General features: G+C 34.3%; 4 protein-coding genes across 5 annotated transcripts; 2 read left to right on the plus strand and 2 right to left on the minus strand.

Annotated features, from left to right (window-relative positions):
• Positions 1–5,278: 5,278 nt before the first annotated feature.
• On the plus strand, positions 5,279–7,409 carry LOC112791193 (ethylene-responsive transcription factor ABR1). 2 transcript variants are annotated; one of them, XM_072233426.1, is made up of 4 exons: positions 5,279–5,576; positions 5,682–5,987; positions 6,398–7,057; positions 7,167–7,409. In XM_072233426.1, exons 2-4 carry the CDS (start codon positions 5,735–5,737, stop codon positions 7,184–7,186), a joined length of 933 nt encoding a protein of 310 aa, XP_072089527.1. In that variant the 5' UTR covers positions 5,279–5,576; positions 5,682–5,734; the 3' UTR covers positions 7,187–7,409. The 2 variants fall into 2 exon arrangements, with proteins under 2 accessions (XP_072089527.1, XP_025689707.1); XM_025833922.2 differs by having other exon boundaries at positions 6,398–7,299.
• Positions 7,410–8,260: 851 nt separating this feature from the next.
• On the minus strand, positions 8,261–13,237 carry LOC112791192 (26S proteasome non-ATPase regulatory subunit 12 homolog A). Its single transcript, XM_025833921.3, has 12 exons — positions 13,112–13,237; positions 12,657–12,851; positions 11,987–12,094; positions 11,788–11,892; positions 11,633–11,689; positions 11,327–11,523; positions 10,501–10,600; positions 10,294–10,406; positions 10,058–10,208; positions 9,884–9,961; positions 8,695–8,948; positions 8,261–8,586 (listed from the first exon to the last, which is right to left on the minus strand). Exons 1-11 carry the CDS (start codon positions 13,112–13,114, stop codon positions 8,730–8,732), a joined length of 1,326 nt encoding a protein of 441 aa, XP_025689706.1. The 5' UTR covers positions 13,115–13,237; the 3' UTR covers positions 8,261–8,586; positions 8,695–8,729.
• Positions 13,238–13,471: 234 nt separating this feature from the next.
• LOC112791191 (ubiquitin carboxyl-terminal hydrolase 27) lies at positions 13,472–17,430 on the plus strand. Its single transcript, XM_025833920.3, has 11 exons — positions 13,472–13,715; positions 13,864–14,126; positions 14,249–14,366; positions 14,565–14,665; positions 14,750–14,980; positions 15,312–15,377; positions 15,499–15,627; positions 15,734–15,871; positions 15,973–16,035; positions 16,196–16,516; positions 16,659–17,430. The coding sequence occupies exons 2-11, from the start codon at positions 13,866–13,868 to the stop codon at positions 16,929–16,931; spliced, it is 1,701 nt and encodes a 566-aa protein (XP_025689705.1). The 5' UTR covers positions 13,472–13,715; positions 13,864–13,865; the 3' UTR covers positions 16,932–17,430.
• Positions 17,431–18,411: 981 nt separating this feature from the next.
• On the minus strand, positions 18,412–19,044 carry LOC140183854 (uncharacterized). The gene is made up of 2 exons (XM_072233424.1): positions 18,815–19,044; positions 18,412–18,715 (listed from the first exon to the last, which is right to left on the minus strand). Exons 1-2 carry the CDS (start codon positions 18,888–18,890, stop codon positions 18,537–18,539), a joined length of 255 nt encoding a protein of 84 aa, XP_072089525.1. The 5' UTR covers positions 18,891–19,044; the 3' UTR covers positions 18,412–18,536.
• Between the last annotated feature and the right edge of the window lie 4,929 nt (positions 19,045–23,973).

Below are 23,973 nucleotides of genomic sequence, written 5' to 3' on the forward strand. Positions count from 1 at the left end.
CGTGGCTTCTCACTGTAGCCGAAGATGAAGCTCTAAGCAATTCACTCTCCTTCGCGATCATACTAAAAATGTCACAGACAACGTTGGATCTTTCGGATCAGAGAGTGCTGCTTATCTGACTCTAGCATTAGCGCCACAGAGACCTCAGTAACCCACGATCAACGGAATTTGATGTCACGTATCAAAAGTTGCCCAGGCACGCTCTTGAAATCCGTAATGCATTCTCTAGCTTTAGTTCAATGCTATCTGGGTCTGGACTCGCACGAAATCCATGTAGAACAAGGATGAATGTCACAGTTCACCCCCAATTCATTGAGATTGAAGAACGAGAACGCATAAGAGAATAGAATAAGACATATTGAAATAGAAACAGTAATATTATTAATCCATGAGAATCAGCAGAGCTCTTGACCCTAACTTAGGAGGTTTAGTTGCTCATAGCTTACAGAAAATAGTAATATAATTCGAAAATAGTCTGGAAGAAGATCATAAACATGGGTGATCTTCTCTTTTAAATACTAATCTAATAACTAGAGATTATAGAAATAAGATAGACTGGACTCTTAGTGCGAAAATCCACTTCTTGGGCCCACTTGGTGAGTATTTGGGGTGATTCCATGTGCTGGAACTCCTCTTGGGGCGTTGGATGCCAGGCTTGCTCCCTTTTGGGCGTCCGAACGCTATCTTGGTTCTTCTGGGGCATTGAAACGCCAGGAAGGGGGTCAGATGGGCGTCAACGCCCGTTTTGGGCCTTCATTTCCAAAAATAAGTATAAAGCATTATATATTACTGAAAAGCCCTGGATGTTAGCTTTCCAACATCATTGAGAGTGCGTCAATTGGAACTCTATAGCTCCAGAAATGCTCGTTTGAATGCACAGAGGTCAGAATCTGATAACATCTGCAGCCCTTTCTCTGTCTCTGAATAAGGTTTTCTAAAACTTGCCAGAATCACCCAAAAATCACCTAAAAACATAAGAAAAACACAAAAACTCAAAGTAGCATACAAAAAGTGATTTTAGCACAAAAACCTACTAAAACTTAACAAAACATAACAAAAACACTATGAAAATAATGCCAAAAAGCATATAAAATATCCGCTCATCAGCCGTTTAGTTTGTTTGGAATCTTCTTCATGATGTGCCAGATGCACCAGCGGTGAATTGTTGTTGGCATGCACATCTCAATGGCCCTTTGCATCAATGCGCATTGGTTAGTGAGAATGCCTTTTGGTGCCTTGGCTCCCATGCAAAGGAGCCAACACTCGAATAGCCATTTGAAGGATTGGATGTCCTCATTTTTCATCAGCGCGCATCCCAAAAGTGTCAACTGACCGTGGCGATTCACGCCCACAAAAGAACCAAAAACTAGATTGTACCTACATAAATGGACACTCTCACGAATTGGTGAACCGAAATGTGTACATAGGGTGAACGTACAGACTTACTTTGGGTGAATCGAATACCTGTTTGTGTTGTACGTGGTGTCAAATGAAACGACATCTCCAAAATACTCGCATGCCACCCTGCTTCTTACGTCAGCCCAGAATGGATGTTTGATGGAGTGATCACCTTTAAGGTTGAGCTCGAAAAAGAAATTTTGGTTCTTCTCTTTCATTCTTAATAGGTACATCCCGAATTCTTCGGCGTCGTCTTGTTCAGACACATTCCGTACTTCCCGTGTGATGTAATTCCTCACATCTTTTTCTATAAAACTTAGTTCACGGTGACTGCCGGCTGCTGCTATGAATGATTGGTAAGTTTTGCTAGGTCTAATTATGGCTTCCTCGTTGGTTTCAATGGTGCGACGCACGAACATGCTTAGCTCCTTGTGTTGTTTGAGCATCTCTATCCGGTATGGACAGTAAGGGTGTGACTGATTCAAAACAACTTTGGAAATCGTCCAAAGACCCACGTCCTTCAATATGGTTACATATATCCTGGCTGGACAGTTTATGCCGGCTGAGGGATTTGTCTCCAGAATAGGAGATATCTTGGATTTCCATCTCTCCTCTCTGCTGCATACAATTAGTCGATTCTTAATCTTATCTCCGCCCCGATTCATGTTCCTTATTTTCGTAGAAAAATCGGCAAGTTTGGAATAATTTTTGTAGAACTTTCCGGCTTCTTCTAATGTCTTGAAAATCATCCCGACTTTTGGCACAAATTGTTCATTCATAACACACCTGGTCTGCAAAGTGAACCGAACATGTTGTTATGGTGAAACAACAGTATAAAACTAGATGAATGACACATCATCCATTATATAAATTCAAATTCAAATAGCTTTCTGCATAATGAACCGAAAATGTCATTATGGTGAAACAATTCTATAGTACTGAGTGAACAAAACATAATCCATTATACAAAATCGAATTCAAAATACCTCTGTCTACAATTTAGATATTATCAATTCAATTCAATTCAATTCAGATTCAGAACACTTCCGTCCATTCAATTCAATTCAAATGAAATCAGCAGTTGCATTACATTGAATTCGATTCAAAATTGAATAATCCAAACCTCATCAGCTTGATTCATTTTAGAAGAATAATCCAAATCATTTTCATTCAACTGATTTGAAGTTGATTCATTCATTGTTTCAATTCAGAAGTTCAGATCGAAGAAGAAAAATGAAGAAGAACAAGAACGACCAAGCTTATTACGTTGAAGTCAATCCAGATCTATCACGAAAAACACAAGTAAAAAAGAAGAAGAACAAGAAAGAAAACGCAAGAAAGGAGAACGACGAAGCCTATAACGCGAGCAGAGAAAAAGAAGAAGAAGAAGAAAGAAAAAAAGAAATAAAAAAAAGAAAACGCAACCAGAAAAAAAGGTTTACGTAATAACAGCAGATTTATGTTAAATAAAAATTATACAAAATTTACGTTATATTAAGTACGTGAATCACAAACAATTTAAAAATTGGAGGACGTGCGTATAACAAAAAAAATTGAATAAGATCCATGTATTCTTTACATTTTATTATTGAAAAAAAAAAAATCAGCTAATTCTTTCCCACCTTACTTTGTGTTAAATGTGTTATTTATTAAACAACGCTACTTGACAAAACCCGTAGCAATACGCCAATAGCGTTTGATCACATGGCCCCCAATTTTATCCAATCCGCGAGAGATAGCGCGTGTACGGTTCAACTGTTTGACTGAAACTAGCGCTGACTTAGTCTCACACCTTCATTTTGCTTACTCAAACCCTTCCATCCAAGAGTCAAAGACAATGACTCCAATATTTTTTAAATGAATTCCTTTGTTTTTCTTTGAATTCATATTTTTAAGTATGCTGTTTTATCAATTCATCCTTACATATTTTTTTATATTATATAAATGGTATTATACTTTTATTAATTAGATAAATTTTTGTTCTCTATTTTATTTTGTTTATATGAATAATTAAAATTTAAAACAATAACTTGATAATTAGGTTAACTATACTTTTTTAAAAAATTCCAAATAGGTTATATATATTATTTAAATAAAAGGAAAACAAAAATTCAAAGCTCATAACCTCTTATTTTATTTATTACTTCTAATAAAATTTTATTTTTTAAAAATAGTACCTTCTTTACTCTATCTGAAATGTATTTACATCAACTATTATTTTATCATATATTTTTTAAAATAAAATAAAGAAAAAGATGTGGAAATTGATATTATATAATAAAATACTGTAATTGACAGCATCAATTAAAATAAAAAATTGAAAAAAATCATTCTCAATATTTTAGAGTTAAAACAGGACGTATGGAACATTCCTTTTTAAAAATAAACAATTAGATATCAAATTATACTATTTAGAGATTATAAATGTTTTCATCATTAATTCTGTTTGGGTCGTATGATTTCTGTTTAACAATATTTTTTACAATTTTAAAACTAAAAGAAAAGAACTTAGTTGAATTTTATATTTTTATCTTCAATGTTTATATGAGAGTATATACGCTTCTATTATTAGTAATAAAATAGAATAAAAATCCCTTCTTATCTGTAGATAGGTTTTTTAATTACAGTTATTAATTAAAGAAAAAATCATATAAAACTAAGTTGGATTAGTCTAGTAATTACCTCCCTAGTCAGCTTAAATAAGTGTTGGAAATTCGAATCTTGTTTCATGCATGCAGTAACTTATTAATTAACAACAAACTCTTAAATAGATACTGAAATAAAAAAAAATGAAACATATAAACTTTTACTTTATACTTCCCGTAATTATTAGAATTAACTGTTTCATTTTAATTGTACATGTATATATATTAAGAAAATAGCTAAAATATTAATGTTCAAGTGACTTAGATTTATTCTATAAATTACTCATGACATATCTTTTAGTTTCTCTGATGTTTTTCTACTATTCTATGAAAGTATTAATTCTAGAGTAATATTTTTTTAGGAACAAATATTATCTCCTCAAAAGTTTATTACGTACAAACAATTCCTAAATAGTGACTAGTTTAACAATTCTTATTTGCCACATACATTAATAGTTAGTGGAACTTATGTAAGGTATCTTGATTAAAGTTGGTAAATCGAAATTTATTTTGAGTATATTCAGATGTGACGTTAAAATTTGTGTTCCTTTTTAAAACAAATTTGTATTCTAGTTCAATTATGCCTTCTTCCTTTTTTTTTAATAATAATGAATGGGCGTGAATTAAGAAAGGGGAGTACTAGGTAAATAATAACTATCTTGAATAACATGAATAACCACTAATCAAATAAAAGTATACTATATATTTATTTAATGCTACTAATTAAATTTATTCTTTTAACCCTATTAATTCACATTATTCATACATTGTTCAAATATGTTGTTGATTACCTATAATTTTTTATTAAAAAAAAGTTGGACAGATGAATTGTTGCGGCTGCAACTTGCAACCTGCGACTTGCCTATTAACTGTTGATACACACCAAGGATTAAGCATCGAACTGAAAGTAGTTTTCTTTTGCTGAAGCAACTTGCCAATGTCACACCGAAAATAATTGAAATTAAACACATACAAATTTGTGGGTGCAATGCAACTTGCCTAATTAAATCAACCCGTGTCGATACAAAATAATAATATACAACCCTATCCAATATGCTCAACAGCTCCTTTTATTTATACAATCATAAGGTTTGGGAATAACGTGACAGAATTATTCAGGTGGAGTTTTGATTTACACCTCAAGTGGACGGATCTATGGCCTTATTTTCATAATTAAAAAACATCTCATCTTATATTATTATAATATTAATAAATCAAACTAAGAAGATGATGATGGATATTTTGATGTCGGCTCCTTCCTTTTCACCACCGACTTAGTTTGGTTCTTCAAGTTGGTTACCTCCACACCATGTTTCTCTCCTTTCACACCTTAATAGTGTAAGAGTTTTGACCTATCTTTATTACCCATCAATTATCAATTATTTATTCTTCTAAGCTACATGCATTTGATCTGTTTCATCAACTTGATGGTATGTATATATATTACATCTTTCATATAATAATAATAATAATAATAAGGAGCAAGGGACAAAGGAAAAGAAAAGCATTTTCCCCCGTGCGGCTTATATATAGGTACATTTATATCAATGTTCAGAGGGAGTTCTAGTTCTAAGTTCTATGTTCAGATTAGAATCTTTGCATAATATATAGTTGAGTAAGTTACTTATTTGCATGCAGAAGAAACAAGAGGTGATTTTGATATACAGAGATAGATAGATGATGTTTTGGGGATGCAACCAATGATTATGTTTCCCGGTCTGAATAAAGAGGAGGAGATGTATACTATGGTTGAGGCTTTGACTCATGTTGTTCGTGGAGAAATACCTCAAGAAGCTGCTGATGTTGCTGTGACATCTAACATGGCTTCTGTGTCTGCAACACCATCTACGTCCTCCTCATCTTATGGACTCAATTCTAATCTCAAAAGAAGTAGGGAAGATGATATACCCTTTCTTGCTTCATCCTCTGCTGCTATTCCACCAAGTAAGTACTACATGTATTAGTCTTTATAATTCTTAATATTTTATAAATATCCAATTTATTTTGGGTCATAGCTAGATATGTTAATGGGTCCCTGCATAAAGAATAAATGTTCCTCAAGTGTTTTTTTATATTTTTTTCATTTTTTTTTACCTAATAGTTGAACAGAACTCAAAAAAAAAAAAAAAAAAAAAAACAGAACATAACCGCTAGAGTTTGGGGTAGGACCCTCTTTTGAAGATTAATATTAAATGAAATGTATTAGCAAGTATGCCCCTGTTGGGAAAAAGATATTAGAGAATGAGAATTTATATCTTTTATTTTTATAGCAATGACATGACAATATACACACACTTTGACTGAGAGAGAAAGTCATGATAGAACATGGAAATGATTGGGATTTCATTATACAGTTTCAGAGCTTGCAATCAACGGGAAAACAAGAAGCGAAAGAAGCGAAATGGGAGATGATGCAATAGTGTACGAATACAGAACAGATCTAAAGAAGAATGATGAGGAGAAGAGGAAGAACAATGAAGGGAAGAGAAAATACAGAGGAGTGAGGCAGAGGCCATGGGGGAAGTGGGCTGCAGAGATCCGAGATCCATTCAAAGCAGCAAGAGTGTGGTTAGGAACCTTCAACACTGCAGAGGCTGCTGCCATTGCTTACGACCAAGCCTCTCTCCGCTTCAGAGGCAACAAAGCCAAACTCAACTTCCCTGAAAATGTTAGGGTGAAGCAACCACCACCACCAACCGCTTTCACCATTTCTCATACTGCTTCTTCTTCTTCTTCTGGTGCATATGTGCCCCTTCCACCTTCCACTGTGGAGGCTTCACCACCCAAGTTTTATGACTTCTCCTCAGAGTTTTCAGACTTCCCCATCAGTTTATATGATCAGATGTTTGTGTCGTCTGCAATGGCTTCTCATATTCAAGCTTCTTCGGCTTCATCGCCAGCGGCATCGAATTCTTCCTCTTCTTCAGTGTTTGCTTATTCTGTAACTTCTGCTCCACAGGCAACTCCAATTCCTTCTGTTTATTCTGCTAAGCTGCCGCCATGGTCTTCTTCTGGTAATAGCTCCTCTCCTTCTAGATGATTTATTCCATGAGCACCACAAAAATGCGAATTTATGAATTAGATTTTGTATGTTGATCTCATGTGTTGTTATTCTTGAGAAAGAGAGAGGGTCCAAGGGTTGACCGAAGATGCAGTGGTTGACTATGTAAGATCAGCGTACGTCACGCAACACGCAAGCATAAAAAATTACTGGAATAAGACATTTCTCGATTACGGAACGACTCACAAAAACAAATCTCAAAAGGTTGGACAGGTTTCCAACAAAGAAACGAATTGATAAATTTCTCAATCAAATTTCTACATCCGTCTGAAACAAGTAACATTATTTTATTTAATTCTTTGTTATTCTTGCTTGCAAGCATTCCTTCGCAGTCATCGTCCTTAAAACTACAAAACCAAAAGCACATCTAAGTTACACGTTCGCAATTAATTTTATTTGTATTGGAAATAAATAAGGAAATACATAATATTGCCAGTGGCGTAGGCCAACAGTCAACAGCCAACAGGGAAGGCATATTGTCGAGGGTTATATAGGGATCGGATGTAGTCATGTCTGTTTTTTTATTAACATCATTTTATTGTTAATTGAGCTCTCTGCCAAAAACATTGCTTTCTGGACATGTTTAAAAAAATCATTTAAATGTCATAGATGGTAATTATTTTCAGTTGTTTGTTCATCATATCTCAACCTCAATCCTCTGATAATGCAAATGCAACAGGTTTTGTTGCTAGTACTTTAAAAGGTAACTACGACAACCTTAAAAACTAGAAATTAATTGTAAGATTCAGACCAAATTTATCACTTATGTAAAAATTTCTTAATATCATAATTTAATCATTCAACATTTCTTTAAAAGAAAAACTGTTAACATATGATAACAACTTTCCATCATTCACCTAACAAGCATTTTGTTTTGATTGTGCAACATTCCAACGAGTCAACAATACAATAACGATTTTTTATTAAGTATTTTCCTAGTTTTTCCCTTTCCTATAATTATTTCTTTTTGCTTTTTGTCTCATGAATATTGCCCAATCCCATAAACTAAAGACTCATCCGAAATTCCATTTAAAGATTTGTATTTAAGGATTTGGCGATCGGTTCCTATAATCATTTCTTTCATATAGTATTGGATGCAAACACAAATTAACACCATACGAAATTGCACGACAAACAATAAGTAGAAAAACAGAAATTGCGACCGGAAAGTACAATAGAACATTATCAGGTCAAAAGAATATAAATGAACAAGCACTCAATTTCTCAATTTCTTACCACTGCCATAACAAAGGCCATTTAGAATCCTGTCAAACGTCAGCGGTAAGGTACTATTGTTCGAGTAGTATACAACAAAGCTACTTTCAATACTAAGATGCATATATCCGGCTCTCCCCTGAACGCATGAATGAGAAAATGCAAAGTGAAAAAAGGGATCCTTGTTTACTGCAGTTCCTGACCAACCCATTCGGTGACAATTCAAACGAAAGGTAAACTCCAGTCCAAAATCACATAGGAGTTGTCCTGCAATACATCAGAAACAAACATTATGATAATACAGGAAATACCAAAAAATGACAACGAGATTTGAGGGAACAACAGACTGGAGAAAAGGAAGGTGAAAAGCTTTACCAGTGACTATAATTGTGATATGGAACATGACTCTGTTAAACCTTCAAAGCAGCTTTGTGCACCATGGTTTCCTTGTGTATTTGATGACAGCTCTTCTCCACAAGATCAAGCAGTTTCTCCAAGTTTGCTGCCCATGAGTTAAGAATATCATTGCTATCTTTTTCTGTTTGGAAACAAACTATTCCCATTGGTCTATCAATCTTAGCGATCAGTGCTTTTGACACAACCATATCCGAGAGATGCTTCTCAGCTTCCTGAATTTTGACAGGAAAATTTGTTGGGGTCATCACACCGAAAGATATCATTACAAATGCTAAATTCTTGTAAGTCACTTTGGTTTCAAAATACCCATATTAAAATTTTAAAATGCACATAGCAGCTCAGCATGCAACTGTAGAAGAACCAGATTGACATGATGTCGTGAACTTTGGCTGTGTTTGACATAGACACTAAAGATATGGACACAATATTTGTGCATTGTGTTTGACAAAATAGATAGACAATACACAACTTTAAAAAGTCTATATTACCCCTTTTATTTATTTATTTTTTCTAAACAAAATTTCTCGTCTTCTGTGTCCACCTCACTGTCCCCCTCCCCATTTCCTTCATCTTCCATGTTCTTTCTTTTCCTTCCAACAACCTCCAGCCAAACAAATTGAAATAAAACATAAAAGAAACCAAAAAAATCAATTAAAAAAAAATCAGATTCACAAAGTAGATGGAGAAGATGGAGGCACAAGGCAGAGAGAGAGAGAGAGAGAGAGAGAGAGAGAGAGAGAGAATGACGGTGGTGAGAGAAAAGGGTATTGAGAGACACAGAAGGAAGCTGGTGAGGGAGAGAGAAGGGTAGTATGTGAGAGAGAAGGATGGTGCTGTCTCTATGAAGAAGACTTGGGGAGATGATGATGTTATGAAGAGGAGGGTGGTCTTCGAATTAACTTTCTACAAGGATAAAGTTGCAAAAATTCGTGTATCACTTTTTGCGTCTCAGTGTCTCGGCTATTTGGTAGTATACAAATTGTGTCTCAATGTACATTTGTGTGTAACCATGTCCTAAAATCATTTGTCTCAGCAAACAATACCAGTGTCCATGGACACTAACCACGTGCTGGAACCAACACTAGCATCCAGTGAGATATTTTTGAACACTCCAAAATAGCACATAATCATAAATAGCATTACAAACCTGTACACTGAGGCACAGAAGCTCAGCAAGTCTCTTCAAAGTAATTCTTGCGTAGTATTTTGATACAACAAGAATATTCTGCAAGATAATGGAAGTACACCAAATCAACAATTCCATGATATCAACCAACCAAATTAATGGGATTAAGAAATTAATATAACATCGGGTGATTACGTGTTCAATTATCCTTTGCTTCAGGTCCTCTGCTGCTTTTTCACCCAAAGATGACCCAGAGATATTTTCATTCTCAAAGTCATTCTTATATGTCTCCCATAAAGTGTTCCATTGGATAACCTCCATGGTGACCAGCTGTTTCAATAGGTGCCTATGGCACAACATTTAACAATGAAATCACAACAAAATATTTGAACATGAATAAGAAGACATGAGAGCAGCATTAGGTAACATACTTAAAGCTTGGAATTTCAGATAGATTCTTGTCTTCCAAGGTGGAATTGAGAAGGCTTGACTGCATGGGATCATGTGGTGCCAAAACCAAGTACCAACATATTTTTCTCAAGATCTATAATAAAGATATTTGTCAGAAGAAAGTAATGTCATGTAACATAATAAAATTTCTCACAGTAAAAAAGTAGCCAAAAGAAAGAAGAGCCTACAGGAGTCCAGTCAGCTGGGTTTTCTTTGACAGATGGTATCTCATATATAGCCTTATAGCAACGGCAAATTTCAAGATAGTCATTGTTATGGGAATAATACCTTCACACACAAACATAAAACATCATAAGAAAATTAATGTTTTAAGATCAGCAGAAAACAACAGATATAGGTATTTTTAAAAAATTGTTGCAACATAGTAAAATAAAAAACCACTTATCAACACCACTCTACATTACTAAAGTGATATAATCCACTGTTAGATTCCAGCATGGTCCATATAATTTTAGTATCCTAGATCATCCTATATCGATTGGCACAGTTTCGATGTCAGACTGCATGAACCATCAATTTTGCACAAGGCTATTGACTTCAAAATATTAGAAATAGCATTTTGCAAACATTAATGAAAGAAGAAAGCAATTTTTTTAAAAAAAAATGATGATTGCCATAAAATTAGGACGAATATACAAGTGATTGCCAAATAAAATACTAAATAATTAAATTCCGATATTGATCAATTATACAACTAAAGAGATTAAGGTGCATCTATAGTCACAAGTATAATTAAGAGAACCTGAGGAAATCCTACAGGATAGACAAAGATAGATAGTCAGTACACACAATTAATTTATGGAGACTAGTACCACTATGCCTTATTCTGGGAAATTCAAAATCAAGAATTAATACAAGAATTTAGTTGATAGTAAATTCATTCAAAATCAAATGGATTATGGATGAAGAGATGAAAGATGCAAGGTTCAACAACAGCATTTACAACTATATCAGGGTAAAACAAGACAAGGCAACAAGTAGGAACTTATTTACCGAATCATCAATTCATAATAGATTCGCTTTAACTCCAACAGAGATGGTATATCTGCAGGAGCCTCTTCAACAACATTATCACCTTCTTTAGGCTTCTTCTTTTCTTTAGATGGATCAACATCAAATACTCTTGGACTAATCTTTCTTGAGAGAATTTGAGCACGAACATAATCCTGCCGGTCTAGGCACAATCGTACCTACATAATTCAATATATAAGACTATAAACTCAGGCAAATGAATTGAAACACATGAAATATTTAGCTAATACTGATATCACAAATGTAAGAAGGTATAGTATCTCATACTTGCTCGAGAATAAATGCAATTTTCTCAGTTTTGGCCATCGCACCAAAAGTTTCAACCTGATCGTATAACCATCAGATCAGACAAGTGAATTGAAGTACAAAATGAATAAATAGTCATAAAAAATCCATCAAATTAAAACAAGTCAAACACCAACCGCAATTTCTTGCATCAAATCAGCAGCTTCAGCTATAAGGCCTTGTTCTTCCTTAATCTTTGCAAGTTTCTTGATCAATCGAGCTCTCTCAATCTCAACGTATATCTATTAAAAGGTACAACATATTAAGTATACATACATCTTATAAGATGGATATCATAGATCAACAGAATGGAAAGCAGATATACTGTACGCTTACCTTCCCTGCAGATACACTGTTCAATGTTTTGATGAGCTCTATACGAGTTTCAATGTCAGGTGTCTTGTCAATAAATTGCATAGCCTGCTGGACCATAGCTGTTACAGCCTGTGAGCATAATTTAAGCTTGTTAACAACAGGCCACATCGTGTCTCTTGTACTACTTACAAATTGCAAGAGAGGAATGTAAATATTAGCTATCATAGGCAAAAGTTATTATATAGAGGCTAAATCAACAACAATTCTACAGGTCAAGGAACTTTTGTTCTTGTATAGCAGCAACGATTTACAAAATGTTGCACATGTTAGGCTAATAGCACGCTTGCATTTAACTCCATGGACTGGAATTAGAATTCTCATGTTCCTAATATGCTGATCAAAAGCAACATTATATCGTTGAAGATCAAATAACCTAAAATAGTCTTTCTTTAACAGGCACAAGGACAGTCTTTAACCGGAACATTGGATACCAAACTACATCATAGAACATTATCATATACTGAATTTCCATTACAAACAAACAGCAACAAGTTAGTTTATAAGCAAGCTAAAACCCTAAACCTCTGTATAAACCACACTGAAATAGAGAGAACCACGTAACCAAAGGGTTTCTTCCGCATACATTTAAAAAAAAATAAAATAAAATAAAAGGAAATTGTTGAGCAATTACCTGCTTAAGCTGGCCGCGTCGTTTGGATAGAACGACAATCTGGTCGTTGAGGGTTTTCCATGCTCGAGCTTCAAAGCAGAGCTGCAAAATGTCGGTGACGGCCTTTCTGGTACCGGCGACGTCACCGGCGAGCCTCATCTGCTTCTCCACATTCAGCAACTGCTCTATCGAGGCGTCTAAATTCCCCGTATTCGCCTACAAAAAACCGAATTCAGAAAAATGACCAAATTCCAACTCAAAACATGGCAAGAAATTAAAAACCCTACGGTATAGTCATTTTTAGTATTTTTTGGGGGGGAGGGGGGACAAAAAAAACAGCAAGAAATACTTAGAATTGGAAATTAAAAGTGGAAGTAGAGAAGACATGCAGATAAAAAAAGGGAGATCTGAAAGGGCGTAGATCGATTATTATGAACGAAGATTAGTGAATGAAGCAGTGACAGAAAGATGCATACCATGGTTTGGGGTTTGGGGACGAGGGAGAGAGAGAGATCTCTTCGAATGAGTCGTTCGATTATTGAAAATTGAATTAAAAAAAGTTGGAGGAGGAGGAGGTATAACTGCAGTGCCGATTAAGAGTGCAGGAGTTAAATAGGGCCCTCTTTTTCATTGTGTACGTAGGCCTGCAGCGAGTTTCATGGGCCTAGTAACCACCACTGCCTTTCGTGGCCCGAAATTTTACTGCCCTAGCCGGCCCGACAGGACCACATTCCTTTCTTAGAAGGGCTTTTTTTTCTGACAAACAAATGTTAAAAATATATGTAAAAAAAATGCTTAATTTAAATAAAATAATTTCCTTTTCCTTTTTCTCTGTTGTGTCAAGGCTTTTATAAATAGGATGGGTTTCAGACCAAAAACATAGAAAGAGAAATGGGCTTTTCACGATTTTGTAGTTCGAACTTGGAAGTTGCCCCATGCCGATTGCGCTCTATCTTTGTCGGCTCCCCATGTCCACCTTCGTTTTTCTAAGCAAGTAGCGGGAGGAACTGAAAGTCTGAAACATCACCGAAAGGGTTCAATTCCCACGAAGAACCAATTTTGAATCCACTTCTTTGAAAGGTAAAGTTGCAGCAACCACATCACCAACCCAAACGGGTCTTAACCGTTAATCTAAAAGGGTTCCCACATACCCACTGAACCCCACCTTTCGTTCTTCTTTCCTCACACTTAACATTAGTTCCGATTTGTTGTTTGTTTTTTTGCTCAGCTATGTTGGGTCAAAGTAATGGGAACCAAGCTTCTTATCTCATGTATTGGGCACTACCCTCTACGGTTCTTGCTGGTCTTGTTGGTGCTGTTTTGGCACTTAAAGATGGCAAATTCGCCATTCCAGCTACTCTACCATGGTCATATTCCTTCCGTACAGATACTACCACTAATAACAACAATAATAATAGCTTGGAGAAACCGCTGCTGGTTCCTGGGTTGCAGAACCTCGAGAACAATTGTTTCCTCAATGTGGTTTTGCAGGTAAAGTCTTGTTCTTATTGGGTTGTTGGAACTCGTGGTGTTCCATAGAGTAAAATGTCCTAGATGCAAATGTTGCATTTTTTCTTCTATGAATTTGAGTTGAATAGTTGAATTTGTTGCAGGCTCTTGCTAGCTGTTTTTGCTTTCAGAGTTTTCTTCATAGGGTGATTTCAGAATGTGGGACTCGGGACTTGGATGAAAGCATGCCTCTTGCACTTTCTTTAGCTTCTTTATTACAAGGTAGCACCATGTTAAGTTTATTTCTCAGCCCATTGTATTTCATTTTGTATTTTATGCAAATTGAAATAACCTGAATGCCTAAATGACTGGTAGATGTTTGGTCAAGGTTTTTTAATATTGATTTTACCTAGTAAGATATTTTATACGATTTTTGCATCAAGCACCATTGTATAGCTTGTCCATGTTATGTATTTGCAGAGCTTGGTTCAGTGTGTGAAGAAAAGGTTACTCTTAGTCCACGAAAGGTGATGCTTACCATGGCTCATTACATTCCAAACTTTAATCTGACAAACCAGCAGGTAGAATTTTGATTCTTAGATGCTGTAATGACTGAATGATGCTTTAGGTTTCTGTTGATTTATTCTTAGTTGTGTGTCTTGTAGGATGCCGCTGAAGCATTTCTACATCTGTTGTGCTCATTGAGAGAAGAAATCGGAGGTTGTTATGCTCCAAAGATGAGTTCTTTAGCAGACATTTTTGCTTCTAATAATAGAATTCTTACTCGAATACATAGGGACTGGCAGAGTGAGCATGAAAGATGGCACCAACTCTACCTTGGACCCTTTGATGGGATTCTTAGTAGCAGCTTGACCTGTCAGAGTTGCTCATCCCAGGTATAGAAGGCTTTCAATGCAGTTCTCTTACCTTTGCTATTAATTGTGTGTACACTTTATGTATTGTCCAACAGTTTTGATTTGACACTGTTGCATTAGGAGGAGAAAGGTTCCAAGGTAATCGAAATGGCTAAAATAGGAGAAATGTTAGAATTAACTAATTGATTTTGTATGATGACATGGGTTAGATTTGAGAAGCTAAGAAAAGACTCAGTTGTAGCTCTATCTAAAGATAATGGTACTCCTAACCTTTATTTCTAATGTAAACGTTTTCTTGTATCTGTCTGAAATTTTAATTTAATTTCAAACTGTATATTTGTTTGTTTTGCAGATCTCAATTAACTTAGAACAATTTGATTGTTTGCCTCTTTCACCTGTACTTAGTGGTTCCACCCTGGTGAGTTTCAAAAATTCAGTGCCAATTATATTGTTGTTTTAATTTCAATATTATTTCTTGGGTAACTGAAATTCTGCAAGCCTTCATGAGCTCTCTGATTAGTTGATGTCTCTCGCTTCAGATATTTGGATGTGCATTGCTGGATTGCCTGAAGCAATTCATTGTTGCTGAGCATGTTGAGAACTATCACTGCCACTACTGTTGGCATAATGCTGCGATCAAGTATCTTTCATTAATGGAACGAAATGAGGTAATTGTTTTGAGAGGGTACAGGCAGCTTCGGGATGCATAAACAGTGGTCAGAATCTTGCAATTGACTGCTTTTCGTGTTGTAAATTTGTGGCTTTATTAATCAGGTAGAACTTGAAAAGCTTAGGAGATGCTCTGACCAAGAATTATGTGACTGCCGGGAGATGTGTAATCTTGGAAACCTACCTTGGTCAAATAGGTTTTCTCATACTCTGAAGCAGCTAAGTATTGCTCGATGTCCAAGGGTATGTGTTCCGTTTCTTCGATCAGCTAGACATACTTGTTCAATGATACAGTTAGCTTTGGATTTCCCAGTTGCTTGAAATGTTTGGATCTCTGTTTGCAGATTTTATGCATTCAGTTGAAAAGAGTTCATATGAATAACTTTGGAGAACCTATCAAACTGCAGGTATTTTTAATGTTCAGTGAATCATGATGTTTACGGGCTGGAAATATCCTTTCCTATTGTTTAAATCTGCAGAAATTTACAGGATACAAAAACAAAAAATAGCATATAAATGGTCATGAAAGAGTTTTTGTGTTATGATGATGGATTGATGGTGTTACAGGGTCATATTTCTTTTCCATTGATTTTGGATCTGTCTCCATTCATGACAACTAGGCTGGGAGTAAAGATACCAGATAAATATGGACAAAGTCTGCCATTAAATCTACGGCATAGCAGAAGAATCCCTCTACCATCAGAGGGGAAGATGTTGAGTTTCAGTGGAGATTGTGAGGAAGCAACAGAACAAATCAGTTCAAATGATATTAGTGATGTTGGATTTGTCTCAAATAGACAGGAACTTCCTAGTGACACGTTGTTTCCCTGCTCTGAAGGCTCTTCGGAAGGGATTTGGCTGGACACACATATGCAGCCCATTAACAAGGTTGGTCCAATGTTGCGCGCACTCGTGTGTGATTTATTTTTTTAAATGTACCTCTATTTTCTTCTTAAATAATGCTAAAATGGAAGGTTGAGTTGGCATTTGCAGTTACTTTCATCTGCTCATTGTCTAAGGCTATATGCAGGTGAACACTTCTCAAAGTTCAGTTTCTCAAGAAACATGTTTGTATCGACTTGTTTCTGTCGTGGAACACTTTGGAAAAGCTGGAAGTGGGCATTACACTGTTTATAGATGTGCAAGGGCGGAATCCTCAGGAGATGTCTCCAATGATTCCTCAAATCAAACTCCAATGCGCTGGTATTGTGTTTCGGATTCTCAAGTGAATGCTGTTTCAGAGTTGGATGTTCTTTCCTCTGAGGCCAGCATGCTTTTCTATGAGAGAATTCCAACAAACTGAAAGCTTAGATAATTTCAGTTGAACAGTTTTTTATTGGGGGAGTGCAATGACCTGTGTTCCAAGTCAAAAGAACTTATGGTGTGTCATTTATCCTGACTAGGAGCAGCATAAGGGACTTGTGGTCCAAAATGCAAGACCTTAAAAAATGGAAGCCTATATTTGAAGGTTTGAGAAGTGTAATTTACAAGGATGGAATCCAAGCATGATCCCTCGAGAGTGGTTATTTGCTTTCATCTAAAGAAAATGAAGATACAAACAGCAACAGTTGCAGTGTAAATTATTGCTTGCATGAAACTAATCTTTGTTATTCAATTGTTACATAACTGTAAGAGGGGTGCTTAAGTTCTCACTGAAATTATATAAATGGATTCATGTAACTTAGATCTTAGAGCTCAAGCTAAATGCTAGCTAGCTGCTGCAATCTTTTACGTGGTGATGTACTTGAATCAAACGACAGCCAAATGCTTTGAAATAAAAAAAGGAGTTTGCAGATTTTTCATATTATTGACGCAACAGTGTGTATCATTATTGATTTATTACTATTTAAACTGCGATTTTCATGAGCTTTTTTGAATAACTTGTACTGTGAAAGTGGAGAATATACTCATACACCTGCATCACTACGTAAAAAGTTTGGATTGGTTTTATTTTAAATTAGATACAAATTAAACATAAATTGTGTTATTTTCATAAGTAGAATGGAATTCTTTTCTACATGATGAAAATAAAATAAGGATGGATACAGATTAACTTTCAAAGAAAGAAAAAGTTGTACGAAACAATTTAAATAAAAAAGTTCCATCTGTTGAGGTGCATAAAAATGACCATCATTTCTCTACACAGCCACACATATATCTCAGCCAAAGTTTAATCTTTTGGTATCTCTAATATATAATTAATTCCTGTAGCAAAAGATAGGGTGTTCACGGGTTCGAGTAACTCGATTATCTGTCTGAATTCAAATCAAACCGATTAAATTGGTTCTAGAACCAATGAGTAATTGGGTATAATTGAACCCGACTCGATGAAACCCGATCATGATTGGTTCGGATATTGGTTTTGAAAAAACGGAATCCAAACTACCCACAAAAGCCATTGTCCTTTTATTAAATAAAAAATATAAATTCTAATAATATATATAACTTTTACACTAATTAACCTAACTCTATTATAATTGTGAGTTAATGAGTATTTTTTTTATTGTTAAAATATTACTAACTTGTTAGTTGATATTACATATATACTATATTTACATAATTTTTCAAAAAAAATTTATTTTTAAATATTTTTTTTAATTTCTATTTTATCGGATACTTAATTATCCGAATGGAATCCATTTTTAATCCGTTTAATTTATGAGTACACAATATATATATATAAAAAAAATATCAAACCAATCCAAAGTAATTACAATTTAATTGGATCGATTCTCATCTTATTCCTAACCAATCCGACTAATAACCACCCCTAGCGAAAGACGTTTGTTTATGATATAGGAAAGTGGAATATTTTATTATTGTCTATAGCAGATAATTTACAATGCTAAAACAATTTTAGTTGTGTAAACTAACCTAAATATAACACAAAATTGTAAAACAAAAGAGTTCAATTATGAATCGGGGGCTTCCTACTAGCTGGAGTGTAATCCATTGCGAAAACTTCGCCACTGCTGCCATTTCCTTCATCTTCTTTTGGCTTAAATTTATCATCACCATGATGATCATGATCTATATTTGCATCCTTAGTAGTGCCACCCATGTTGCTTCTTTCTTTAAGTGTTCTTGCTGCACATGCCAACAAACAAACAAACAAATTAATAAAATTGAAAATCATGGAAGAAATGTTAATTTCATATGATCCTATGATAACCAACAATAAAGTACCTCTAGCTTGTATTGTGATGAAGCAGAGGAGGATGAGAACCACAATTAGAGTGCAATTCTTTTGTACACCAGCCATCTCTGATCTTAAAATTTGTGTGTGCTGTATAAGAAGAAGATCTTGAATTCTTGATGATCTGAATATAGCTATGCATGTGCTTATATTATAGGCCTTTATATAGAAACAAGATTATAGGAGAGCCAATGGTGGCAAAGATTTATTGGGTATGCATATATTGCTATAATGCTATAGTAGTGGTAGCTAAGCATGGTGGTCTACGAGGGTCACATCACTGTTTTTTTATGTCTGCCTTGAAATAGACATCTATGTATGTGACTCTAATTGGGAAAGACTTGAACCGAGAAAACCAGAAATCCCACTATCCTCTCAATGAATGTCAACCTGCACTATTAAGTGTAATTTGGGCCATCTTAGTTTCCCTTTTATGTCAACTGCTTCCTCTATAGTAATATCATTAACATTATTACGACCCCACATACATTTTCAGTATATAATAAACTTGTTAATTCTATATTCCACAAAGATTTCAATTTAATCCTTTGATGGTTAAATTCTTGTTACTGTCGTTATCATATTTGAAATTTGATTGAGGAAATGTCTACAATGTTGAGCTGGGACAATTAAACATGTGCCTCAATTTGCAGACAAAGCAATACCTTTGAGAATGCAAGATTATTTATGCAGAGCCATATATGCATCTCTAAGGCCTGCTAATGTGAAGCATGAAAGCTTGCCTTGTCGATACCCACAAACACATACAATGTGATGTGAAAAGGTTTAGTGAAACATTAGTGTTTATGCTGCCACCTACCATGTATGTACATTATATTGTTTTTTGGCAGTTAGTTATCGACAATACCCTTCTTTCGAATTCAGTTGCTGCATGCCCTTGTACTCACTTATGTAAGCAAAAAATGCTAGAGTCAACATTTTTAATTGTTTATCCAAATTTATTTGATTTGTATAGCGGATCCCACTTGGTAGGAAGATATGGTTATTTTTCACTAATGCATGCATATTTGTTAATTAAGAAATAAAGCTTAAATTTGGTGAATTATTTGAGAGCAAGTGGCAATCATTCAAATGGCTTGGTATTTAAGAGGATGCCAATCATGGCTTAATTAACACTATTGCTTTGTCATAATAATATAATAATAATGGTGGTTGTTTTGTTGTGTTGTGGTTGTATTCTTGCGTGGCCTCAAGAAGTTAGAGTGCATTAGGAAGGAGATTTGATTAATTAGTTAATGATGGATGGATGGAGGAGGGGTAGCTAGGCATTAATATTAATGAATGGAGGGAGTAAAACCGACATTGGTGAGAGTAGCATCGTTTTCAGATCGGACGATGGACAATGTTATTTGTTTGTTTGGAGGAGTAAGACAATAGACAGTGTTCTTTGGGTCACATGGGACGATCTACTAGGTAGGGCTGCCTGTGTCCCTCACAAATTGCACATGATTAATGATTTGGAAGGATATATTTAAGGCTATGACATGGACACAGTAACGGTAACCTAAGGGCTAAGGAGAATGCTACAGTTAACTAGTTAAGCAATCAACCAACTTGAGTTAGTCGACTAGTCAGTTCACTTGTCTGCTTAAATAAATGTCGGAAATTTGAATCTCATCTTATGCATGCAACAATTCATTAACTAATAACAAACTCTTAAATAGAGCTTAGATCTACGATAGATTAATCCTTGTCTGTCGGGTTATCGTCAGAAAAAAAAAAAAATAAAACTAGTTAAGCAATCATCAATCAAATTGCATTGGGCTAATTAAGGCTGATATATATGATCTAACCTAAATTTGTATCTTTAGCTCTTTACAATTTTTGTGTCTTTATTAAAATAATGATGAAAATTGATTTGTGACAATTTTTTGCCAGAATATGACGTAAGACTAATTTGCTTAATAATATTGAGAATTGATTTGATAACTAAAATTTGTTAAAAACTAAAATATATAATTAAAATTTTTATGGACTAATTTAATATATTTTTAAAAAATAATTGTGCAAAACATTTGAGTATTACTTGATTCAGTTGTGTTTAGAGAATTCTTTGTTTGTTTATTCTTTTTCAACGGAACACGTTTTTTCATTTTTGTTTTCCATTTTCCATTTTTCTTATTTTTTTCATTTGGTCTTGTTTTCCATTTTCCATTTTTCTTATTTTTTTCATTTGGTCTTGTATCTATGCAATGCAAGTATTTTTTTTTCCCTTCTCTCAGTAGACCTCTGCCAGATCTTGTTATTCAAAACCGCCAACTTATTTAGATTTTTAGCTGAAATTTAACTAACTGGACTTGACTAATACTGAGGTTTTTGCACTTGAACCAATTCCATATGATTCTATGCAAGTTTGTTGATGCACACTTTTGTTTGGGAATGTATGTTTATAGATCGGATAACCCCCAGTATTGCGGTCCCGGTTGCTCAAGGATCTCTCTAGTCTATTCCAAATTAAAATATAAAGAATCCCAACCTATTCAAAGTACAAAGAATCTAAAAAGTTAATCTTTAATCACTTCTTCTATTCGGATTTCCCCCATATGTTTTTATCAAATATATACTCCAGCTGCTTGTACTTATTAGTCCGTAATGGCTGGATGGATATTCAATTGAGTTTTTGATTAATAAATAATTGAATTACGAAACTGACTTGTTTGGAATCATGAAAGAAACTTCAAACCAATAATATATTCCTGTTAGAACCTTTTTTCTGTTTTATATATATAAGTAACCAACAGGTCTAGTCAATAATAAGTTAATAAGTATTTTTAAATTACACTTTATACTAATAAGTAATTATTATTAATTAGTGATTATTTAAATTTTATTTTTTTAAATATAAAATTAATAATTATTAATTACAGTTATTTAAAATTAATTAATTAAAAGTTATTTACCTATATTTTTTCTATATATATTGATAAGAGATTAGAATATATACGGTAGTTTATTAGTTAACAACAAATTTTTAAATAAAATTTTAATTTGCAGTGAATTAACTCTTGATCTCTCAAATTAAAAATAACGTGAAAAATAAAAAAAAATTAGATGAATAAGTTAATTTTATAATCAAATCCAACAAAGTCTTTTTTTTTTTCTTTATTTTTCTTCTTTCTCTTTCTCCTTCTTTAACTAGGATTTTTTTATTATCAATTTTTAAATTATTGGTTACTTAGCATAATTTCACTAAGTATGCGGATGATTATTCTATTAAGATTTAGGTGTTTAATTTGGAGGTATAATGTGTTTTAATTTAATTGATAGTTGTTCATGTTGTTCAAGAAAATTATTGATTACCCTTATCAAATTAATCATTTGATCATGTAGTATTCCCGAACCAAAAATACTCAAAACAGGTCTGTTACACACAACAGAATCTTCTGTTACTAAGCAATTTAACTACTTAATAGAACAACTGTCTTTCCCCTTCCTGTAAGAAGTAATTATCTGTTTAGTTAAAATAGAAATTCTGTTAAGATAGTTAGCAATATATATAAACCAGCAATGAGAATACACAACACACTTTGTAGTTTCTTCTTCAACCCCTTCTCTATTCTCCTAAGTCTTCACTAACAGAATCTGTTGGATATACACTAATATAGCATCCAGTCATCTCTTATATATAATTATTACCATTCAGGCGACAAGCTTCTTGGTTGGATTATTATTAAATTAAACCTGAAATAGTAGCATGAATCATGCATGGGACATACATCTAGGCTATAATAATTTAGTTATAGAATTGTTTATGCATGCCTTGTTGATTTTAAAGCATTCTTATAATCAGATTTATATTATTGAACTTTTGTGACATGTCTTGTCTCAGTCCATATCCTAGTCTACAGTGTCTATAGTGGTTGACGGCTAAAGAAGCACTTATTTTTATTCTAAATATGTCACTCTTCTATTTACCACAATCATCCATAATATAATATCGATATAATCTAGGGTGAGTAATTTTATTAAAATTCGACTAGTAAAAAAAATGAGTAATCTCATATCATTAGATATAATTTCACACTATAAAAAATAGGTTTAATTATTTTGCATGTCCCTATAATTTTACCGAATTTTCAATTAGGTTCCTATATTTTTTTTCTTTTCAATTGGGTTCCTATACCTCTTTTTTTCAATTAAGTCTCTATTAACGTTTGACGTTAAAAAAAAAACGTTAGTGAGCTGTGGAATGACTTATTTACCCATGTCTTCTCCCTATAAACACTCGCATCGCAGTATCTGAGGTTTCTCTTCTTCTCCCTTCTTCAATTTCAGTTTTCATATTCTCCAACTTTATGGCTCATAGTCAAGGAACCTCATTCATTCTATCTTTGGGAAGCTGTGTTTCCAGGAGCTCGTACTCGAAGGAAAGAAGACACCTGTGTTTCTGTGGAGAGGCAGTAACCGTCCGCCGTTCCTCAGCCGTTTCTGACCATGGTAGAAGGTATGTTACTTGTGGGAAGATACCAAAATGCAACTTTTTTGAGTGGATTGATGATTTTGATTGGATTGAGGTTGATGATGGTGCAAAGAATGGGTGGCCAAAGGAAAAGGAAAGGCGGGTTCACTGTTTGTGTGGTGACACTCTGAGTCTTCAAATTTCAGGAACAACAAAGAATCCTAATAGAAGATTTGTTTCTTGCCCTAATAGAAGATGCAAATTTTTTGAGTGGGTTGATGAAGTTGGTGCAAGAAGTAACGTGTCTGCTGCTGCTGTTGGAGTTGTTGGAACACAAAATTCTGCTAAGCTGGAAGCTGAAATGTGGAAATTGGATGCACAAGAAAGAAATATAGAGAGGCTAAACGTGGAGATGGAGAGATTAATTGTTGAAGGCAAAGAAATAGATGCTTGTGTGGGTAGATTATGTGATGAGTTGAATATTCTCCAAGAACAAGTTGGGAGGTTGGATGACAATATGAAAATTCAATGTAAAATGCAATATATGCTATTTATGTTTTTGCTAGTCTTAATAATTGGAATGTGGTTTGCAAGAGTTTAGAGTTATGTGTGCTATGAAGTTGTAATATAAGAGATTGTATGGCTTCAATCCAATTAAAGTTAATTAAGTTTAGTTTGAATCAATTTTACACTTTGATGTATTTTGTGTGTATAACAAATGATAGTTGG

Source organism: Arachis hypogaea, chromosome 3 (assembly GCF_003086295.3).
Source record: "Arachis hypogaea cultivar Tifrunner chromosome 3, arahy.Tifrunner.gnm2.J5K5, whole genome shotgun sequence".
In the NCBI taxonomy this organism is placed as follows: Eukaryota; Viridiplantae; Streptophyta; class Magnoliopsida; order Fabales; family Fabaceae; genus Arachis; species Arachis hypogaea.

Coding starts and splice junctions, on each gene's coding strand:
- LOC112791193 (XM_025833922.2), top strand. CDS start 5,735: ATGCAACCAATGATTATGTTTCCCGGTCTGAATAAAGAGGAGGAGATG. Junction 5,988..6,397: donor CTCTGCTGCTATTCCACCAA/GTAAGTACTACA, acceptor TTCATTATACAG/TTTCAGAGCTTGCAATCAAC.
- LOC112791192 (XM_025833921.3), bottom strand. Junction 10,209..10,293: donor TCTGAAATTCCAAGCTTTAA/GTATGTTACCTA, acceptor GTTGTGCCATAG/GCACCTATTGAAACAGCTGG. Junction 8,949..9,883: donor TTCTGTGCCTCAGTGTACAG/GTTTGTAATGCT, acceptor GTCAAAATTCAG/GAAGCTGAGAAGCATCTCTC.
- LOC112791191 (XM_025833920.3), top strand. CDS start 13,866: ATGTTGGGTCAAAGTAATGGGAACCAAGCTTCTTATCTCATGTATTGG. Junction 14,367..14,564: donor TTTAGCTTCTTTATTACAAG/GTAGCACCATGT, acceptor ATGTATTTGCAG/AGCTTGGTTCAGTGTGTGAA. Junction 16,517..16,658: donor ATATGCAGCCCATTAACAAG/GTTGGTCCAATG, acceptor GGCTATATGCAG/GTGAACACTTCTCAAAGTTC.
- LOC140183854 (XM_072233424.1), bottom strand. CDS start 18,890: ATGGCTGGTGTACAAAAGAATTGCACTCTAATTGTGGTTCTCATCCTC. Junction 18,716..18,814: donor CATCACAATACAAGCTAGAG/GTACTTTATTGT, acceptor TGGCATGTGCAG/CAAGAACACTTAAAGAAAGA.